The 21,139-nt window shown below is 31.7% G+C and overlaps 2 protein-coding genes across 3 annotated transcripts; both read left to right on the forward strand.

The window, feature by feature from the left end:
• The first annotated feature begins 256 nt into the window (after positions 1-256).
• Positions 257-7,399, forward strand: LOC147070633 (uncharacterized). Its single transcript, XM_085949014.1, has 5 exons — positions 257-394; positions 2,096-2,216; positions 3,105-3,248; positions 4,217-4,379; positions 6,406-7,399. Exons 2-5 carry the CDS (start codon positions 2,136-2,138, stop codon positions 6,504-6,506), a joined length of 489 nt encoding a protein of 162 aa, XP_085805140.1. The 5' UTR covers positions 257-394; positions 2,096-2,135; the 3' UTR covers positions 6,507-7,399.
• A 1,815-nt stretch (positions 7,400-9,214) lies between these two features.
• Positions 9,215-16,981, forward strand: LOC147070634 (uncharacterized). 2 transcript variants are annotated; one of them, XM_085948855.1, is made up of 5 exons: positions 9,215-9,348; positions 11,027-11,153; positions 13,256-13,408; positions 15,394-15,562; positions 16,515-16,980. In XM_085948855.1, exons 2-5 carry the CDS (start codon positions 11,073-11,075, stop codon positions 16,613-16,615), a joined length of 504 nt encoding a protein of 167 aa, XP_085804981.1. In that variant the 5' UTR covers positions 9,215-9,348; positions 11,027-11,072; the 3' UTR covers positions 16,616-16,980. The 2 variants fall into 2 exon arrangements, with proteins under 2 accessions (XP_085804981.1, XP_085804982.1); XM_085948856.1 differs by having other exon boundaries at positions 9,235-9,499; positions 16,515-16,981.
• The last annotated feature ends 4,158 nt before the right edge of the window (positions 16,982-21,139 follow it).

The raw sequence follows: 21,139 nt of genomic DNA on the forward strand, positions 1-21,139 counted from the left end.
ACCAAAAATTTCGGTATTTTGGATTTTTAAAACCGGTATTTCGGTATTGATAAATACTGGAATACCGGTTTCGAAATACCGGTATTGCAATCCCTACTAAGGACTTCTCCGCGAATCTACATTTGATAAACACTGAACTACTCATTCGAGAGGTGATAGAGGTTGAATGATAAATAATACGGTCATACTCGTAGGTCATTAATTTTTATAATATAATATTCATTTCAATATAAATTCATTTATTTTGACACATTTTGGATATTACAAATCGTTAATTCAACCTGTTCACAACATGGCATTTAGTTTACATTTAAACACGTTATAAAGTAAATAATACAGTGAGAAATACAGAAAGGACCGTAAAAAATACAGTGAACAGTAAAGAGGATACCAAGTGAGTTAAAATGTCATATTTAAATACAACCATTGCCCTGCCAATTGTCATCACCAATCGCAAGCTAGTTCTACAATCTACATATAACTGATGCTTTCGTTTTTTTTTTTCAAATAATAAGTTATCAGCGACATTTAGATAGATACTTGTAATATTAGCAGAATTTGTATTTACACATACCTAAAATCGATAGCAAAATAAAATAACTAAATTTTAAACTACAGTAATATGTAGGCATGTCCAAAAAAGTTAGTTGAATAATGTATGTAAATATTTTTATTCAAGGATTGTCAATTCTTTCGTTTCTACTGTCATTAATCCTATAATATTATATTTTTATTACGCTGAGGGATTTTTAAGACCCCATGAATATCAAGCGTAAAACCCGCTTTTATTGATTTCATTGTCTGACATTTTCACTTAAATTTATAAATACAGTCGAACTTGGTTATTACGATCACGGAAATAGCGAGATCTCGGATGTAAAGACGAAACATTCGTTGACATTTTCGTTTATGATTTTCCCCATACATTTATTCACTTTTATAGCTACTTCTCGGGTATAGCGAGCAAAACTGTTGATGTGTCGATCGTTTAAAAACAACATTTTCGGCCCTAAGCAATAAAATCCGACCGGGCAGTTAACTAGACCGATGCCGCCGGGATTTGATTACGTTTATGACACTAGTTAAGTGTTTAAGTAAGTACCTAATTGGTGTCTTCGCCGACAACATTGAAAAAGTATCCACGCATATGGTTGAAGTTGCATGTAAAAAAAACTTCTTATGTAGTTTATGAATGCCATGCTTGTTTCGGGGATTTTTACGATGGTTTTCAGATTTTTTTATGTTCTATTCTTAAATAGAACTTGGCGCAAAAAATGTTATATAATGAGTAATGCTTATAACGAGCAAATTAAGTCGGTCCCATCTTCCTCGTAATAACAAAGTTCGAATGTACCCTCAAGATTTTCCAGTCGAGTTGAATACATTTCTTATTGAAAAATTATTAACACTTTCAAAGATATCGAATGTTAAAATAGTATGTTAACTTCTCCATGCGACGCAATACATTTTTCGCAACTTGTCGTTGATGCCTACGTCAAAACGTATACAATTGCATAAATTAGGTGAATATTTTTGAGAAATTATCGGGCGCTCCGGTTCGTATTTTTTCCATTTCAAGCGATGAATTCGTCATGTCTCCAGGGAACAACGTCATACTTCAGTGAAACGGCAAATAATTTTCAACTATAGGTGCGACGAAATTTTGGACTCGCTGGCAATCGGTGAGTAGAGCTGTGAACACGTCAATTTGTTTCGTGATGGCGACGGGGGTATTAATTCTTAAATCGTGTAAATATAACTAAAAAACGTAACCCATTTACTTGAAAAAGAAAACATGCCAATGAATATATTATTATTGTTACTAATAGAACAATAAACAGAACATTAAATGGACGCATGTTGGATTTATATGACAAATTATATTTCGTTTGGCACGCGTCATCTGCACAATCCACGCATCGCCTAGTCACGATCTTTTTAGACCATGCCTCAACTGAGGTATAGCCTTAAGAAAGTCTTTGCAACGATCGGATGTGATCGTTGCAGACGATTGGCCTAAGAATCAGCTGCCATGTAATATGACTTTTAGTTCCCTGAAATTTTTATACTTATTCAAAATGTTTCTCAATTTCAGATTTTATAATCTTCAGAATTACAATATACTCGTCAGCAAAATGAAGATACCGCGCGTGAATATTTGCTGTTGTGGCTGCGACTTGAAGTCGGGTGCACTAGTGATTGCCTGGTTGAATATGGTAAATCCTTTTTATATATTTTTAACATGACGTATATTATTATGTTTTACCGCTTGACGTGATATTAAAATTGTGTGCATAAATTCGAATGTAACGCAGAAATGTTACCATTACTATTTTATTACAATTTTTCACATCATCGTGACAAGCACGGTGGCCTAGAGGTCTAAGGCTGCAATAATTTCGAATTAAAGTTCTGCAGGCGTGAGTTCGAATCCAACTTCCGACATATATTTTTATATTTTATTTATTTTTATTACTAATATATTGTATTTCTTAAATTATTAATTTATATTTTTAACCAAATATACGTTAATAAGTGAATATAAATAAAATATCTAAAATTGTGTTTGGTTTAATGGCATAATTTTAGATATTTAATAAATAAATGAATATTTTTGACTATTATTTAATATGACTTAGATTTTTTGGAGGTTTTAATTTAATTTTAAAAAGTAAAAAAAACCCTCTACATCAGTGGTGGGTAACCTTTTGAGAGACTGGGTAAAAAAATCAATTTTGAAAAAAATATTTGGTTAGTGGGTAAATGCTGAGTACCTCTGCTACATGGAAGTACATCGGAATGTGGTCAATTGCTCTCAGACAAATACATGTTCCAATCTACTTCCGTGTAGCAGAGGTACTCATCATCAGGCTACTGATGATATTACATAATAATTGTGTTTAAATTTGGTAGCCGTACTGAGAATTTATACTAAATATCGCGCAAAAGACAATAATTTATTACAGTTTTTACCTTTCTTTTATGATATTTACAATCTGATTAGATATTGGCTGATATCCAATGGATTGAATGGACCTACATACATAAAATACAGTAGACTTCATCTACATAATAAATAGAATTATATATTTTTTTTATTTCAGGTATGTTCCATTATTGCATTAGTCTATGTACCAATACTCGCAGATTTGTATATCAGAGTATTGAATAGGATCAAAATAGAAATGTTAATTTCGTCAATCTTTGGAATAGTACTGGCGTTACTTCTGATGATAAGCATCTATAAGGTATGTATAAAATGTCAGAACTTTTAACTATTATAAATATTCTTCCAGGCTTCTGTAATTTTTCTGTAAAACCATTCCAACAGTGCAAAAAAAACATATTTTTCTCTAGCACCGATACCTAATTACTGTTTTGTCATTATTATGTTAATAATTGTGTAAAATGACATTTATCAGGTTTGAATTTTTTGACATTTTCACGTATTATGTCGCGTAGTAGACAAGTCAATGCAGGCATTGTTGAAATTTATGAGTTGGGGTTAATATGTCGATGTCGAGTCGAATGTCCGTGTGCAATAATTACAGTACCTAATACAGCAATATGAAAACCACGGCTTCGAACCGGAACTGAACCATTATATATTTTGTCGGAACAAAAACCAATATTTTTTTTCGGTTCAGTACATGTTCAAACACGCGCCTTTACATGATCTTACTCTCCACTTCAGTTGTCGAAGGTGTAAAACTATCACTTGGAACTGAACGAAAACCGAAACGAAAAAAAATAACGGTTCAAAGACCTGAGTAGAACTATAAACGTATATTTGCGATAAGTGTGCTAATCACAGTGGCAATTTTCTTTGACGCAAATAACGTAATCGATTTAGATTTAATCGATAAGATTTAGAAGGGGACTTTGAACCAGTTCAAAGCAATTATACAAATATTTTAAACTAAAATCTTGAAAAGGTGAATAACAAAACCTCTGCAACTAACATCAAAGGGGCTTACATCCACGCAAACAGATACGTACATGCACAGAACATCTTTAATAATATTTACGTTTAGTTACTTACAGCCTCTTACAGGATGTGACTAGAAAAAACGTACATTGTTGGAATTTATGGTTTGTGTTTTTTTTTCGGGGGGTCTCTAATCAGTACCTTGTGCCTCCGCAGCCGTAAGTCCGCCACTGGTTAGTGATCAAAGTGCACATCACATACAATAATTCATTTTTTTTTGATTTTCAGGGTAAAACAAGCTTATTTAAATGGTGGATGATATTGACAACCCTTATGACTATTATTATCTTTTTCATCGGATTGTACGCTGGAGTCATCTTGATCTCATCGGTTAACCCCTATGTAAACGATGAAGGTTATTTTACAATAACAATCGTATCAGTATACCTGAGTAAGTACCTAAATAAAAATCGGTAATTGAGAAGGTTAAAAGTAAAAGGGCTTCTCTCTATTTTTGAATCTCATAAAAGTCACTCTATGAAAATAATATTGAAATCAGACAAAGTAACAAAGTTATTTATAATTTAACCAATCGCAAAAGTAGCTCAGTATTTTTTTACCTTATATAATAAATAGATTTTTATATATGTTACGCTGAATGTGCAAAATTGACTATTACATGAAATGGGCAAAATTTTGCCTAAATCATGAAAAATGCAAGCCCGTTGCCTTATTCATGAATTAGACAAAATATCTGGCGAGTGCGTGAATTCGGCAGTAATTTTTCTGCCTATTTCATGCATTGGACAAATTAGATAGTATCGCTACGGTGGTATTTTTTGCAACTAAACTAAATGTGTCAAATGCTCATGCATTGGTCAAAATGTACCTACATATATTATCTATGGTCAAAATAGATGATCGCGCTCCGATGGTGTTTTTTGCAACTAATGAAACTAACCAAATGTGTCAAATGTCATTGATTATAATATAAAAATATACCAATCAATAACTAGAAATGACGTTCATATCCATTTACTATGCGCAAAAAAAATCTAGAACTATAATATATTATGATAACGGAAGAATTTTATTGAAAGGTATTTTCGCGATTCGATTCGTGCTTGGGTATCTTAAATTATTCAGAGTTTTAAACATTAAAAATCGATTTACTTACTCAAAATGATACAGATGTGATATAGAATGATATTTTTGCTTGTGGTCTTCAATAATAATAATTGTAACTGTATCCTTCACTTAAAATAAAAAAAAAAATATTTTTCTTTTTTATGTTTTCAGATAAGTTTATATTTATTAATCAATAGTTGATGTTATTGTAAATCATAGAAAAAAGGTCTCAAATTGCAAGTTTCATATTTTTTCCGCTATTTGCCTTTGGTATGTAAAGACATCGCCGTGGGAGAGGCACGCCAGAAGAGAACCTAGCGGAAAAATACGAAGCTTGCAATTTGAGATTTTTTTTGATAATTTACAATTTCAACTGTATTAATTAATTAATAAATATGTATCTGAAAACATTAAAAAGATTTTTAATTTTTTTTTAATTTAAAGATAAACTTACAATTGTAATAAAATGTAATAAAATGTGAATTCGTTGCAGGGTCACATCTTATTATTACATTATATTTTATGGTCATATTTATTATTAAAATTTAGTTTATTAAGTTATAGATTTTTTGTTGTTTAGATTTTTGACTAATTCATCGTTTTAATATTTTTTATATTTATTTTAAAAAACATCGATTTTTATAAAAATATAAATGTGTATAACTTGAAATCCTTTTTATTTATATCGAATCGAGCTTCAATATTGGACCACGCCTAAAATAAAATTTGATATAAATAAAAAGGATTTCAAGTAATACACATTTATATTTTTTATAAAAATCGATGTTTTTTAAAATAAATATAAAAAATATTTAAACGATGAATTAGTCAAAAATCTAAACGACGAAAAATCTAAAAGAATAAACTAAATTTTAATAATAAATATGACTATAAAATATAATGTCATAATAAAATGTGACCCTACAACGAATTCACTTTTTATTACATTCTTTTACAATTGTAAATTTATCTTTAAATTAAAAAAAAACGAAAAATCTTTTTAATGTTTTCAGACACATATTTATTAATTAATACAGTAAAGTTGAAATTGTAAATTATCGAAAAAAAATCTCAAATTGCAAGCTTCGTATTTTTCCGCTAGGTTCTCTACTGGCATGCCTCTCCCCCTTAAGAACACACTAAAACAATGAATTTATCCTAATATCTTATCACATAACTGCATTCGAGAGAACTTATTAACCTATCTAAATACTTTTTAATAATACCTATATATTTTTTAATTGTTTATCAGCTATAAATTTGTAAAAATATTTTTCTTATTTTTGTTTTTAGTTGTCAAAATTTCATTAATTAATTAATATTAATATCTTTTCTTTTTCTGTTTACAGTTTATTTTACCTACAGCATTTTCGTTATATTCAACTACATGCGACATTTGAATGAACGAGAAGAAGGGACAATGCAGTTTTCAGTGTTACAACAAGCGTAACACCAATATTTTTTAAGTTACATTATTATTATATCAGCGCTCAAAATGGATAATTTTACGAACCGGAGCGCTCGATAAGTTACTGAATATAATATCCTAATATTTATATTATTATAATATGTGTATTATAAAAAAGTGTGTTAGATTTCTTTGGTGTATACTTAAATATCGTAGCTTAGACTATCAAATATAATAAAAAAAATTGAATTTTTGACAGGCAAGGTGAGGGAATGCAAAATTGTCAGCGCCGCAGTCAAAAAATGGGCTTTACGACACATCATAATTAATATTTTTTCACCATGAGTGCGATATTTTGTATTGAAAGTTAAAATCCTTTTAAATAATATGTAGGTATAAATTAAGTGAACTTAATAACTTTTTAATAATTCACGAACCGGAACACAATATTCAATTTTTTATGAGACGGAGCGATACTCTCAGGTATTTCATAACCCAGAGTTGCATTCCGGTTCATTTCGACCCTTGCTGTAAATTTATTTAAATTATTAATTTTGATAAATGTAATAAGAATTACCTTTCCACAATCAATTAATGATCAGTTATAAGATTATAATAATATGTGACTAGGCATTTGTTTATATATTTTGTGACGTGACGTGAGATGGATTTCATTATTCAGTGGGAAAAGAGACGTCACTGGTGGCACGTTTTACTTTATGCCCATATTATGTCGTCTCGAATAAGTTGGCAGCTCTGTGATAATATGGTATTTGTAGATATAGGCAGTGGCGGCTCGTAGATATTATATTATCTGGGGTTGCTGCGGTCGATTAAAAATAAAAATAAATGTTTATTTGGATTATATTTTACTATTTACATCAAATTTATTAAAATTAAACATTATATGATTTTCTGTCAATTTGTTGTTTTGATTACGAATGTGTTGTTTGTTTATCACCCACGTATATTAAATTTTTCAGCAAAATTTTCCTTAAACCACGTGTATGAAAATTATTACTGACAATTAAAAATGTATACCTATATAATTTAGAAATATAATACTTACCTAGATATATGACGCAATTATATTTTTTATTCTTGTATGTAGGTCAAAGAGATTGAAGACGGAGGAGTCCAATCTCTTTGATGTAGGTACAGTAGGAATGTATAATATAACAAAAACCCCTCACTTGGTAATAGTGTACCTATCAGTTGTCTAATAGAAATATCAGCTGTAGACATTTTAAAATGATTTGCTTAGTTTTAGGCCTTGAAAACAATAATCATGATATAACACAAAATTTATATACCTAGTGAACTTTGTGGATTTGAGGCAAAAAACAATAATTATGTGCAAAAAGTTTGAATATAGCATTGGTCTAATCTCGCCTCATTTCACGATAGGATATTATTATTTAGTTCGGAATGCATTAAAAGTAGTAAGTGTTTGTTCAACATTATTGCTGGATGTTTTCAACAACTTCAAAATACTGTACATATTTATTGATCGGTATATTATTTAGGTTATTATTATATTTATTCTAAAACAACAAATAAAAAAACGAATGCACTGTCGTCATCAACCAGCAAATCTTCCAACTATGGAAAAATATTCTGACAAAAAGTAGCTATGCGTATTTGACGGCCCTACCCAGCGCACATTTATGAACTCCAAAGTCTGGAAAAATCAGCTTTGACAAGTGAACACGACATACGCGTCAGTATGAGCACTCATTGATAGGTCATCCATAGACAGCAACGGGAGGTGCAGTAAAGGTAGGACCAATCGTTGTTATTAAGTTTCCGAATGCTTCGGCTTACAATTAGAGTTGGGTTTCGGGAATTTCCCGACGGGAATTCTCGAGAAATTTTCGAGATTTTAAATCTGGAATCTCGAGAATTGAAATTTTTAACATTTCGGGAAATCCCGGATCTAGAAAATCTTTTCTCGGGAACCGGGATTTCTTTATTATCAAATATTAATTGAAAAGCGATTTTTCAATATAAAAACATTCACATACTGATCGGGGCATTTAACATAATTAAGCCTACTTCGACTCACAATGAGCGCAATTTTTCAACGTCAGGGAATTTTGCGTTTCAAAAACAAATGTACGCGATTGTCAGACGCAGCGATTGACATTCTGTGTTTTTTGAGATTATATTTTAATAAGTAATATTTTGAATTATTTTTGTTTTCCTACTTTTATTTGTTTGTCTTCTTACATGAATAAAAAAAAAACATATTTTTTTGGAATGTGTGTTTTTACACTGATTTTAGGATTTTTTACAGTTTTTTTTTAATTTCCCGATATCTCGAGAATTCTTTTCTGGAAATCCCGAATCTCGAGATTGAGATTTTCTCGGGAAATACCCAACCCTACTTGTAATAGAGTCAGCTGTGCCCTACCTCTTTCACATTACACCTGCCTTCTAGGTCTTGGTGATCCAAAACACGCGACCTAACCTCATGATTTTCTCCTGTCCTTTAATAATAATTATCAACTAACCTTTACTATTTAAAAAAAATAATATCTATTAAAACTGTATTTTTCTTTTGTTGTCTATTAATAGGTAGATATGTATTTTTTTAAATATATGTTTTCGCGGAACTCAAGCACTTAGTGAAACCCATTTGAGAAACGCTAGCTAGTCACTCGAAAGGTCACGTTTAAATGATAAATAACTTCATCGATTATTTTTGATAACAATTAGGTAGTTGTTGTCGCAGTCTAATTTGAATATAAATAAAATTTATTTTTACACTTAATGGACATTAGTACTTATGTTCACAACATGACATTTACTTTAAATTTAAACACGTTATAAAGTAAACAATATAGGTAGTGAAAAATACAGTGAACAGTAAGGAAGCCATCAAGTGAGTTAAAAAGTCATATTTTAAGAAATTTAAAAACAACGTCCAATTAAATTCACTCACATACGTGGAATACATCGATATCCGAGACGATTATTTTGATTGATGCAATTGTTGGCCTCCAAATTGGCATCAGTGATAGAATACTAATTAGGTACTTATGTATATTTGGAGAACTTAATAATTACATAGGTACAAATAAACACTTGTATTAACGACAGAGTTCAAGTTTACAGCACGTATAAGTCAGTAAAAATACATAGAAAAAAGATATTTTCTAAATTTTTAACAACACTACCTAAGCATACCCAAAAGAACTTGGTTAAATAGTGCCAAAATATACCTACATGATATCCATACAGCATTTATGATAAAGTCTCAAAAATTCTCTTTGATCTTGAGTTTGTAAGTCTGTAAAGAGGTACTGGCTTTAATTGATTTGAAAAACTGACTATTTTTATTCGATCAGTTTCAATTGTTCCGTTTCTTCTTCTTTGACCATGCCCGACCCTAATAAGATCATATGGGCCTACGCAGAGTGGAGGCTAAGTAAGTTAGGATTAGAAGTGGAAGGAGTGGAAGTTAAAAAAATATTTAATATCCCATATCTGACTGTTAATAGTCAAATTCGTCAGATGATTATTTTCCGACTGCCTTTCTACAAGGCATGCTTACTTTTCACTCTCTTGAATCTCGTCGGTCTCTTCTGCTGTTGAAACACTTTTGCCTGTTATCGCGAGGGATGGTTTCCAATCCCGGTGTCCTAATGAATTTGAATTTCCATGCGCCTGTCAATTACCTACGTGGTCGCAGTCATGATTTATTCTGGATTGGAACCGTTTCCTCGCGTCAAGCCTATCAGGCACTATTAGCGAGGGGTGCAAGACTAGTAAATGCGCTCCCTAAAGACATAGACATTTTCAATGATGTACTTTGCATTTTATTTTTGAAACTGTATTTTTCTGTATAAAATTGTATATTTTCCGTTCTCAAAAATTATATTTTCTGTATTAAATTATACTTAAGTATGTTTTGATTTTTTTTTTTTTTGTTATTATTATTGTTATTATTTATATATTTCTTTTTCTATATTCTCTTCTCTCTTGTGAGGGTAATGTTTGACTTATAATGTAAATCTCATGTTGTGTACGTCTTGAATTTAGATTTGTTATGTCCACAATGTTTTGTATTCTTAAATAAATAAATAGTTTACACTTGTTGTAACTACATAGCATGCCGATAACCCGTAATGTAACAAGTGGTAACGCAACTCACATATCGCCTAATGTAATGATAACATCCAATAAAATGTGACATATAGATATATATAAAGATTAACATGCAATGTTATATTACTTACTGTTTTACTTTTTAAATAATTCGAAAGTGACATTATGAAGCTAAATTCGACACACGTCATACAACACGCTTGGCAGCTTAGAGGCAAGATACGGGCTATTACAGGTTTATTTCTGCAATGTTGAGATACAGGAAATTACTAAAATGGCTGTATCATTTTTGTTAAAATAACTACAGATATAGAAATTTCGCAGTCGAAGGACAGTATTTTTGTTGTTTTTAGTTTTAAAAAGTCATTTTCGTCATATAGGTCAGATACGGGGTTTGACATTCGACTTAATTGACTAATAATTGTTATTTGAGAAAATGTTTTTCATTTCAGACTTGATTTTATAATACATACTCAGAACTACATACTCATCGGCGAAATGAAGATTCCGCGTGTAAAAATTTGCTGCTGTGGCTGCAACTTGAGGTCAGGCTCACTGTTGATTGCCTGGGTGAATATGGTAACTCATTTATAATGTAATAATTAAGTACATATTAATTTATTATGCTCATTGTATAAGTAGCATCGAATAAGTGAGAGTTATTATGTCACACAAAAATACTATCACAATGCTACGATCTCATTATATTACTCATTTCACTACGAGGGGGGTCATGTAGCGTCCCACTAAACTTAGCTTACTGCAGGCCTCGTTAGAAGGCACACGCATAGTCACATCTAAATTAACATTATATACAATCAATTTAAATAAATATAATATAAAAACTGCCCTCACGTGATTCCCTCGTCACCCAAAAGCACCTATCCCACAATAATATATTTTTTATTTCATTGATTTTAACCTTTTTTCATTGGTTTTAAAATCCGATGTATTTATTGGCGTCACACGATTATGTTTGCGTTTGACACTATGTCAACCTATTGGGTCCATGATATGGATCAGTGGCGAAGGGTCGAGGTAGGCTGGATCTGACATAAATAATGTACACTAAACTTTGGCAGCTGAATGTATTTGTTAAGATTAAATTATGACTACAATGTGTAGATAGTGTGTATTAGTTTTTAGAATTCAATTAAACACTACCTAATCTAAACCATAGGAGATAATAGAAAAACAAATCGTTTATCTATAAAATATCCAAAATTATACCATTTAATCGTAAATAACTTTAGTTTTTTTTATACTTAGATTTTTTTCGACCGTGTCCAATCCTAATAAGATCATATGGGTCGCCACAGAGTGGAGGTTTGTATTAACAGATTTTGTTTTTACGAGAAATGGATGTCAGCCAGTTGCTCAACTTATTAGGTCCATACTATGATTGATACACAAATTGAAAAACAATATGTGTGCTTGTCAGTCCCAGGATTCGAACCTGGGACCCACGACGCTATAGGCCGACACTTAAGCCGCGCGACCTTCATAGATAAAAGAATATTTGGTACTGTTCGGTTATCAGGAATACAGAGGAAAACACATTTTGAAAATACCAGATATACTGGATTATTTGTTAGTTTGGGTTAGTTTAGGTTAGGTTAGGTTTGGTTAGGTTAACCTAACAAATAATCCAGTTTATCGGCTATTTTCAAAATGTGTTTTCCGCTGTATTCCTGATAACCGAACAGTACCGAATATTTTGTATGGATTGTGGTTTGGTTAGGCAGGGCTTAATGAATTTAAAACTAACTAACACCATCCGTGATATGTATTCTTAATTCAACGAAAACAAATAAGTAAGACTGAAAAATATGCATTATTTTTGTCGGGTCGTCCATAGCATACCTAGATAATTATGGTTTGGTCTACGCAGGGTTTAATTGAATTTTAAAAACTAACCAGCACCGTCTGCAATTTGTTTTCTTAGTTCAATGAAAATGTTGCGGGTGCAAATAACGCATGCCGAACGAAATAAAATTTGTCATACAAATGCAACATGCGTCCATTTAATGTTTTGTTTATGGGTACACAAAGCGCTTAACGTCAGCGGACAGCAGAGCCAGTCCAAAAAACAAAAAAAAATCTTTCTTAACTTTCTTCTTTAGGCACTACGGTGCATAGTTGCAGCATCAGTCCCATGCGGCTCCGTCTCGGGAAGGAATGAGCACTTAAAATCACTTCTTTCAGACACGCTTAAAGCGTCATAGAAAGCGGCCGTGCATATATGGCGGGTGGTGGTGGGCACTTTAACGTATGTTCTATTAGTAACAATAATATATTCATTGACATATTGTTTTCTTTTTAAAGTAAATGGGTAACGTTTTTAGTCATCTTTACACGATTTAAGAATTAATACCCCCGTCGCCATCACGAAACAAATTACGTATTCACACCTTGAAGTTCGGTCTCCGAGTGCCAGCGAGTCCAAAATTTCGTGACGCCTATAGTTGAAAATTATTTGCCGTTTCACTGAAGTATCGTCTTAACAGCATACGTCCACCCTTTGCTACTGATATGGATCCAAAAACACATTGAAAACTACATGTTAATTTTCCACATACGCGATTCGAATCTTTGACCCTTTCATTAGAACCAGACTGAGAAGAATAACATTAGGTAGGTACTATATTTTGGTACCTATAAATGCTATTTTTTAATTTCAGGTATGTTCCATTCTTGTATTAATCTATGGAATGATGCTCGCTGAAACGCATACGAGAATATATAAAATGATCAGGATAACAGCCATAGAAATGTTAATTTCATCCAGCTTTGGAATTTTACTGACAATACTTCTGATGATAGGCATATATAAGGTATGTACATAAGTAAATTATCAAGGTTTGTATAAAAATTACGGGTCTAGAACGATTTGGCGCCGGGACAACTGGGCGCTACGGAATTGAATGAAATTCGAAGATTAATAAACGTTCGTGAATTTATAAGTACTTTTAAAATATATATTTCATACTCATATAATATTATTTTTAATTACTTAACTATTTTTTTATTCAACGAATAATTCACAAGATTTAAGAATGTTGCATTCTAATTAAGTATTGAACAAATTGAATTGAATTATTGTTCAATAATTATTAGAATGTTACATTCTTAAATCTTGTGAATTATTGGTTGAATAAAAAAAATAGTTAAGAATTTAAAAATTATTAGCAAGTTCAAGTAAGTTACAATATAAAAATCTTGGAGTGATCCGTGACGTCGGTTAGTAATTAAAGTACTTAATACCTACTTTGATTTAAAATACAAAAGCCGATCGCCAATAGTTTGGAAAGCGCTTCAGATAGTATTAAGAGCCATTAGTTAAAATTTGTCGCATTGAATTATGGCGCCTTTAGCATATTGGTCTATGTGCACGGGCGCGAAACACGAGAGATGCAGGTTCGATTCCTGCTATTGGTTATAATATATTTTATCAGAAGTGTTTTCAAAGTTATGTATGTTATATAATTATTATTTTAATACTTGGTAAGAATTCAAAAATGCACACTTAAATAAAGATTTAATTGTGCATAATATTTAAGTTCTAACGAAGTTATTTTATTTTTGTATGAAGCGTTGGGCATAATAATTCTCAATCCTTAATAAAAAACATTATCTTACTAACTTACGAAACTAGTGACTTAACTTCAAATTCTGCCCAAGCCCCCCGCAAAAAATAATCCCCCCCCCCTTATCATAAAATTTTCCGAATGAGTATATTTTATGTAAAGATGTTATAAGTTATAACTAAACTGAAGTAAATGTGAAATATAATATAGGTACTGATTGACGGGCGTATATATTGTAGAACAGCTGTGTTCGGTTATAAACCCATGTTAATATAATAAAATGTAAAGAATGTTAATATAATAAATTGACAGCTTAAAAAAACCTTGAACACCATTAATTTGGAAAACGCTACTGTGGAGGGTCACACTGCCTTTAATAACCTTAGCGATAAGTAGAGGAACCTACCAAAAATTCTGCTCTGGTATTAGTAAGTACAACTAACGGCTTAAGTCGAGCGTACATAAGTGAAACGGCAAATAATTTTCAACTATATGTGGAACGAAATTACGGCCGCGTTGCCATTCGGAGGGCGATAGTCGATGTGTCTGCACGTCGATTCGTTTTGTCATGGTGTCGGATGAAAATATTCTTAAATCGTGTAAATATGACTAAAAAACTTTACGTATGTACTTAAAAAAGAAAACATGTCAATGAATATACTATTATTATTACGAATATAATAATAAACATAACATAAAAAGGACGCATGTTGAAATTTTATGACAAATTGTATTTCGTTTGGCTTGCGTCATTTACACCCGTGACCCGCAATCCGTGCATCGCCTAGTCACGATCTTCTTAGACCATGCCTCAACTGAGGTATAGCCTTAATTACACCAGAAGACTCGTAGACCCAACCAGATTCAACGATCATGGTGATCGTTCGTCGACTTTAAATACCAATTACAAGGAACGATTCAGCTGCCAGCCTTCATTATGTAAAAGTCAAATTTGCGTAGTTATGTTAAACAAGACAGAACAGCTTAAAAGCCCAAGGTAAATTCGGATATTTTCGTACGTTTTCGGTAATCTTCGGCACTATCATTCCCAAAAAAATTTGATTTATTCCAATTCGATCACGACTACAGGGAACGACTCAAAAGTAACTTATACGATCGGGAGCGTTAGACTGAGAATCTATCAGTGAAATTTGAGCTTTAGGTTATACACTTGTTTTGAGAGAAGAGTACTAGTCATCGAATTACTGTCAATTATTTTTTTTTATTTTCAGAGAAAAATGAGCTTTTTTAAATGGTGGATGCTATTTACTACCATTATGGCTGTTATCGTATTTTTTATCGGAATGTATAATGGAATTGTTTGGGTCTCAACGGACGAAGAATATAAACAACTACACTTTGAAGGTTATCTAGCAATAGTATCTGTCTCAGTGTTCCTTAGTAAGTACCTACGTAAAATTTCGTCGTAATTATTAAATAATTGAGTAAATCTCAATAAGATATTGTGAAGTTATGGCCATTTTAAAGTTTGACATATTATTCTATAAATAAAATCACTTTTACATTAAATCTGACTAAATCTGCTTCATAATGCTTTAATACTTTTATTTTTATTCACTATAATGAAAATAGTATTTTTTCTCTTTCAGAATTGTCAAATATATTAAAAATATTATTTGTTATGGGGGTTACTACCAAAAGTTGGTTAGTCTCAAAATCATGTTATGGAGTAATTGCAATTTTATTTGAAGTTTATATATATATACTATATACTTATCTTGAATTTTTGCTAGCATGCATATTTATAAATTGATACATAATCCGTCATTAACTCTAAATAGCTAAATTGTCGACTTACCAACTTTTGGCAGCAACCCCATGTGGTTACGTCACACACTTTTGGCATAACATTTTTTTATCAGAATGTTATAGTATGACGCCATGTTTAATATATGAGTATCGTAAGTGGCTTTGGAGAGATAGATATTAAAGTTTCAACAATAATTGAACCTAAAGGCATTATTTGTAAGTGTTAAAATCATGTTATGGAGTAATTGCAATTTGAAGTTTGACATGTCCTTTAAAATCAGGCATAATGCTAATTTATTTGAGCTTTATGTACACGTTATCTATATTACTTGTTTTTTTTTTCTGGAATACATACATATAGACACATAATCCGTTGTTAACTCTAAATGCTTAAATTATCGACTTACCAACTTTTGGCAGCAACCCAACGATTATAATGTATGTTATTGTTTTCAGAAAACTACGTATTAATTATTATTTAAAACTGAGTAGATAATTTTTTTTAAATTCCATCTTTCATATTCTTCCGCCAGATACCTCTAGTTGTCGTGGTTGTTTATTCATTATTTTTTTCTGTTTTCAGTTTACTGTGCCTACATTATTTTCATCGTATATAACTACATGCGAGATTTGACTGAACAGGAAGAAGGGTCAATGCAATTTTCAGTATTACAACGAGCATAATCCTCATATTTTTAATAATCGCTTTATTACATTATTATTGTATTACCTACATTTAAATTTCATAAAAGCGATAAGAGTTCCCTTCCAAGTATCAATTAATAATATTATAAATATAATGTATTAATTATTGAACAAACATTATTTTGAAAACACTTCTGATAAAATATATTATTATAACCAATAGAAAAAATCTTTCGAACCAGCATCTCTCGGGTATTGCGCCCACGCACATAGACCACTATGCCAAAGGCGCCATACTTAATTGCGACATATGTTAACTAATGGATATTAATACTTTCTGAAGGGCTTTCCAAATTGAGCTACTATTAAATATTAAATCAAAGTATGTACTACTTTAATTAATAGGTAACCATAGTCACGGATCACTCCAAGATTTTTTGTTGTAACTTACTTGAACTTGCTAATAATTTGTAATTAACATTTTTTTATTCAACGAATAATTCACAAGATTTAAAAATGTATCTTCAATAATTAGTAAGTATGTTACATTCTTGGATCTTGTGAATTATTCGTTGATAAAAAAATAGGTAATATATTAATTATTATTCAAATTTATTTATTTACACATAAGTACTTGGTGAACTTTATAAATTATAAATTTAAGACATGACATTTAAAAAAAAAGAAATTGTATTATAACAGTAGGTATAAAATCAAAGAAATATATGCTGTATTAAAGTATTAGAAAAACAATTTAAAGAGTAAATACAAAAATTATAAGGAAGATACATGTTAGTCACCAACCACCTGCTAAAAAGGTGATAACATTACAAAAGATGCCAACCAGCTGCTAAAAATCAGGAACTGGAAAAGACGTGCGGTGGACCGCTCCGGCTGGAGGACGGCGGTGGAGGAGGCCAAGCCTCGACTTGAGCTGTAGCGCCATCGAAGAAGAGAAGATACATGAAAGTACACCGAAAAAGCTAAGTTGACCATATTTTAAGAATTTATAAAACAACAACTACCCATACTCATCCTCACGTAGGTGGAATATATCAATATCCGGAGCGATTTGGTCGGGCAGGGTTATTTCCCTCCCAATTGGGATCATCAATGGCATGTTAGTTTTGCACCTTGTGAGAAAAAACAACTGATGCTCCCAATTTTTAAGATAGTTATCAGGGACACACAGGTCAATACTACCTAGAATCGCAAAGCTTTCATTTACACCACGTATTAGTCGAAAACATACGTGGCCAAATATAGATATATTCTAGTGTTTCAACTACAGTATGTAAGCATACCTAAGAGGGAGCCAGTTGGATAAAGCCATGGCCCACGGATAGCATTCATACAACCTCAAATAAACGAGTCTCAAAATTTTCTTTTGAATTCGCTTCACCATAAGGTCGTATTCCAACTGATGCGGGGCCCAAACAATCGGCCCACTCTCAAGCTGGCTTCTAACTAAGGAGTTAGAGACAATTTTTAATACCGTAACATCCGAAAAGACCCGGGATGTACGCAAGACGAAGCCAAACATTTTTAGTGCCTTTTAATGACAGCCACATTATGATCACTAAATGTCAGCTTACTGTCAAACGCAATGCCAAGATCCCTTACAGATGGTATTCACGAAAGAACTCTGCAATGCATCGAACATTGAAAAAATAATACTCGCGAGGCTCTAGTAAACGATAAAATATTGCATTTATCAATATTTAAGTCCATTTGGTTACACCTGCTCCAATCTAATATATTATTATTTATATCAATTTGGAGTTGGCGACATTCATCGTCCAAGGTGACAACCGCCATGAAAAGTTTCAAGTCATCAGCGAACAACAAAAACATACCATTTTTAATGACCGTTGCTATGTCCTTTATAAAAATTGTGTCAACAATGGCCCCAAGTTTGAGCCCTGAGGGACACCAGAAAATAACCAAGAAAAAAACCAGATAGATGCCGTACGCTACGTATTGTAGACGGTTCCTAAAATAACTTCCAGAATCGATCCGACAATCTTATAAGTTGGAGTTTTTCAATCAGGATGTCATATTCGATTTTGTCAAATGCTTTCGAGAAGTCATTGTAAGAACAGTCAACTTGGTGGAATCTATCCAGTGCTGATGACACACAAATTATATGCGTCAATTCACAGTGAATTAGATTGTCACATATTACAAAATAATCTCAACTCAATTGAAATTTGGGCGAAAAAAAATAAACTCGAATTTAATACTGATAAATGTGTGTGTATTAGCTTTTCGAAATCAAGATCTCCAATTATTTTCAACTACAATATGTCAAATAGATTACTGAACCGTCAATCAGAAATTAAAGACCTTGGCATATTGTTTGACTCACGTTTATCATTTCGCTCGCACATCACTTCTACGGCATTGCGTGCGAGCAAGCTTCTAGGATTCGTCATGAGACAAGCCAAGTCATTCAAGAATCCAACTGTTTTACGTACACTCTATGTGTCGTTAGTACGGAGTATTCTTGAGTATGGCTCCATCATCTGGAGTCCTTATGAAGTTTCCTATAAGCTTGTTTTAGAGCGTGTTCAGAAAAAATTTCTTCGTCATCTCTATTTTAAAGTTTATAATTATTTTCCTTTTGACACCTTCTCAAACGAGTATTTTCCGACTAACTTTCTTCAAGGCATGCTCGCCTTTCATTCTCTTGAAGCTCGTAGGTCACTTCTGCTCTTAAAGCATTTTTCCCTGCTCTCACGTGGTATCATTTTCAATCCCGATATTCTAGAAAATTTAAATTTTTATACACCCGTCAATTACATGCGTGGTCGCAGCCATGACCTATTTTGGGTGAAAGCTGTTTCCTCATGTCAGGCTCACCAGGCACCAATAGCGAGGGCTGTGCGGTTGGTCAATGCACTCCCTAGAGATGTAGATATTTTTGGCGATCCATTATATATTCTGTTTTTTAAATTCTATTTTATTGTTTAATTTGTATTTTTTGAATCATTGTTGTTTTCTTAAATTTTATTTCTTTTGTATAAAACTATTTTTGCTTTCTTTTTTTCCTCCACTTTGTTTTTTCTGATTTTCCTAACTGATTACTTGTAATTTTTATTCTAAATGTCATGTTGTGAACGTCTTGAATTAATAATTTGTTATGTACTCAACGTGTCTTTTTCAAATAAATAAATAAATAAATAAATAATCGGTAAATACCATCAGGTTAGTTTTCGTTCATCGACCTGCTAATTTAATTTTAAAGTTAATTTTGATAATGCAATTTTGTGTTGATAACTATGGTTCTGTTACTACTATGACTTATACCGATGAATCTATAATGTATGCTTATACCTAATTGCTGAGGCACCTGGGCTCTCTTCCTTTATTCTCTTCATGTTTTGGTTGATATCTCTAGGTTTAAGTTGCGCATTTAGTTCAACCCCTGAAAGCTTCGCGACCATCAGAGCCTGATTAAAGTTGTTTTTTACTGCGATATTTTTGACCGTTCTTGTGATTTTCTATTAGCTATTATAATCCTTGTTCGAGTTAATCGTTATTATATATTTTTTAATTTAAAAAAAAACTGTCACTTTTTTGAAGCTCCACAAAATACGCTAAATTTTACAACATACAAATATATAAAACTGTTATTCCGGGATTCTATTATCTTCAATGTCGGAATTATTGTGGAATAAAGAAAGCGAGCAGTATTTATTTCAAACCATAATATGACGTGTTTACATACAAAACAAAATAATCTAATTTTTCTCAGTAACTAGTACAGTGTCTCTCAATAAAATTTTAACATGGAACCCTTTTATATATTTTAGAACATAATGTCACGTTTGAATATTTATAGTAGGTATAGCACAAAAATACCATGTAGGTGAAAAAAAGCCTATGTAGAGTTACAATTTAAACAGACTTTTTTAGACTTGTCTCTTTTATCTGTATCTTCCGAAATATGACACTTAACTGCTGTGAATCTGTGAAATCTTAATTAATAATTAATTTAACTTAATTAACTTAACTTAACATAAGGGGGGACATGCTCAGCGTAGGTCAAAATGGAGCTTTTATTCTATTTTCAAAGCATGATCCTGGACATTCCTTAATACTTTGGACGCTGAAGACGCACACGGTGCGTAATGACCAGGCGGCCGATCGATGTAATTAACGTGCATTTTAAAGGGGGCAATTAAAATCTCATTATCTATTCAGCAGCGAAAGCGTTAAACGTTGTAGATAATCTATTTATATAATTTTGAAGCCTTATTATCTTTTATATTTATTTTAAACATTTGATGACTGCATAAAGTATTTTTATTACATAAAATAGAATTCTTTTAAACCTCTCGCTCTAATGTTTTAGAATATAGTCATATTTCAGTACATAAATGTGCAGTGGTGTTAAGATTTTTGGCATTTATTAATTTTTAAACAGATTTATAAAACTATTAGTATAATTTATGTCGACATTATTATAGTGAAATATTTACGATAACAAATTATATTGATAATCTCTGTGATTCCCATATTTGACAAGAATTACGCATTTTTTATTATTCAAAAAATGGG

Source organism: Rhyacophila brunnea, unplaced genomic scaffold (assembly GCF_057557595.1).
Source record: "Rhyacophila brunnea isolate RB1 unplaced genomic scaffold, BYU_Rbru_1.0 scaffold_21, whole genome shotgun sequence".
NCBI classification, from domain to species: Eukaryota; Metazoa; Arthropoda; class Insecta; order Trichoptera; family Rhyacophilidae; genus Rhyacophila; species Rhyacophila brunnea.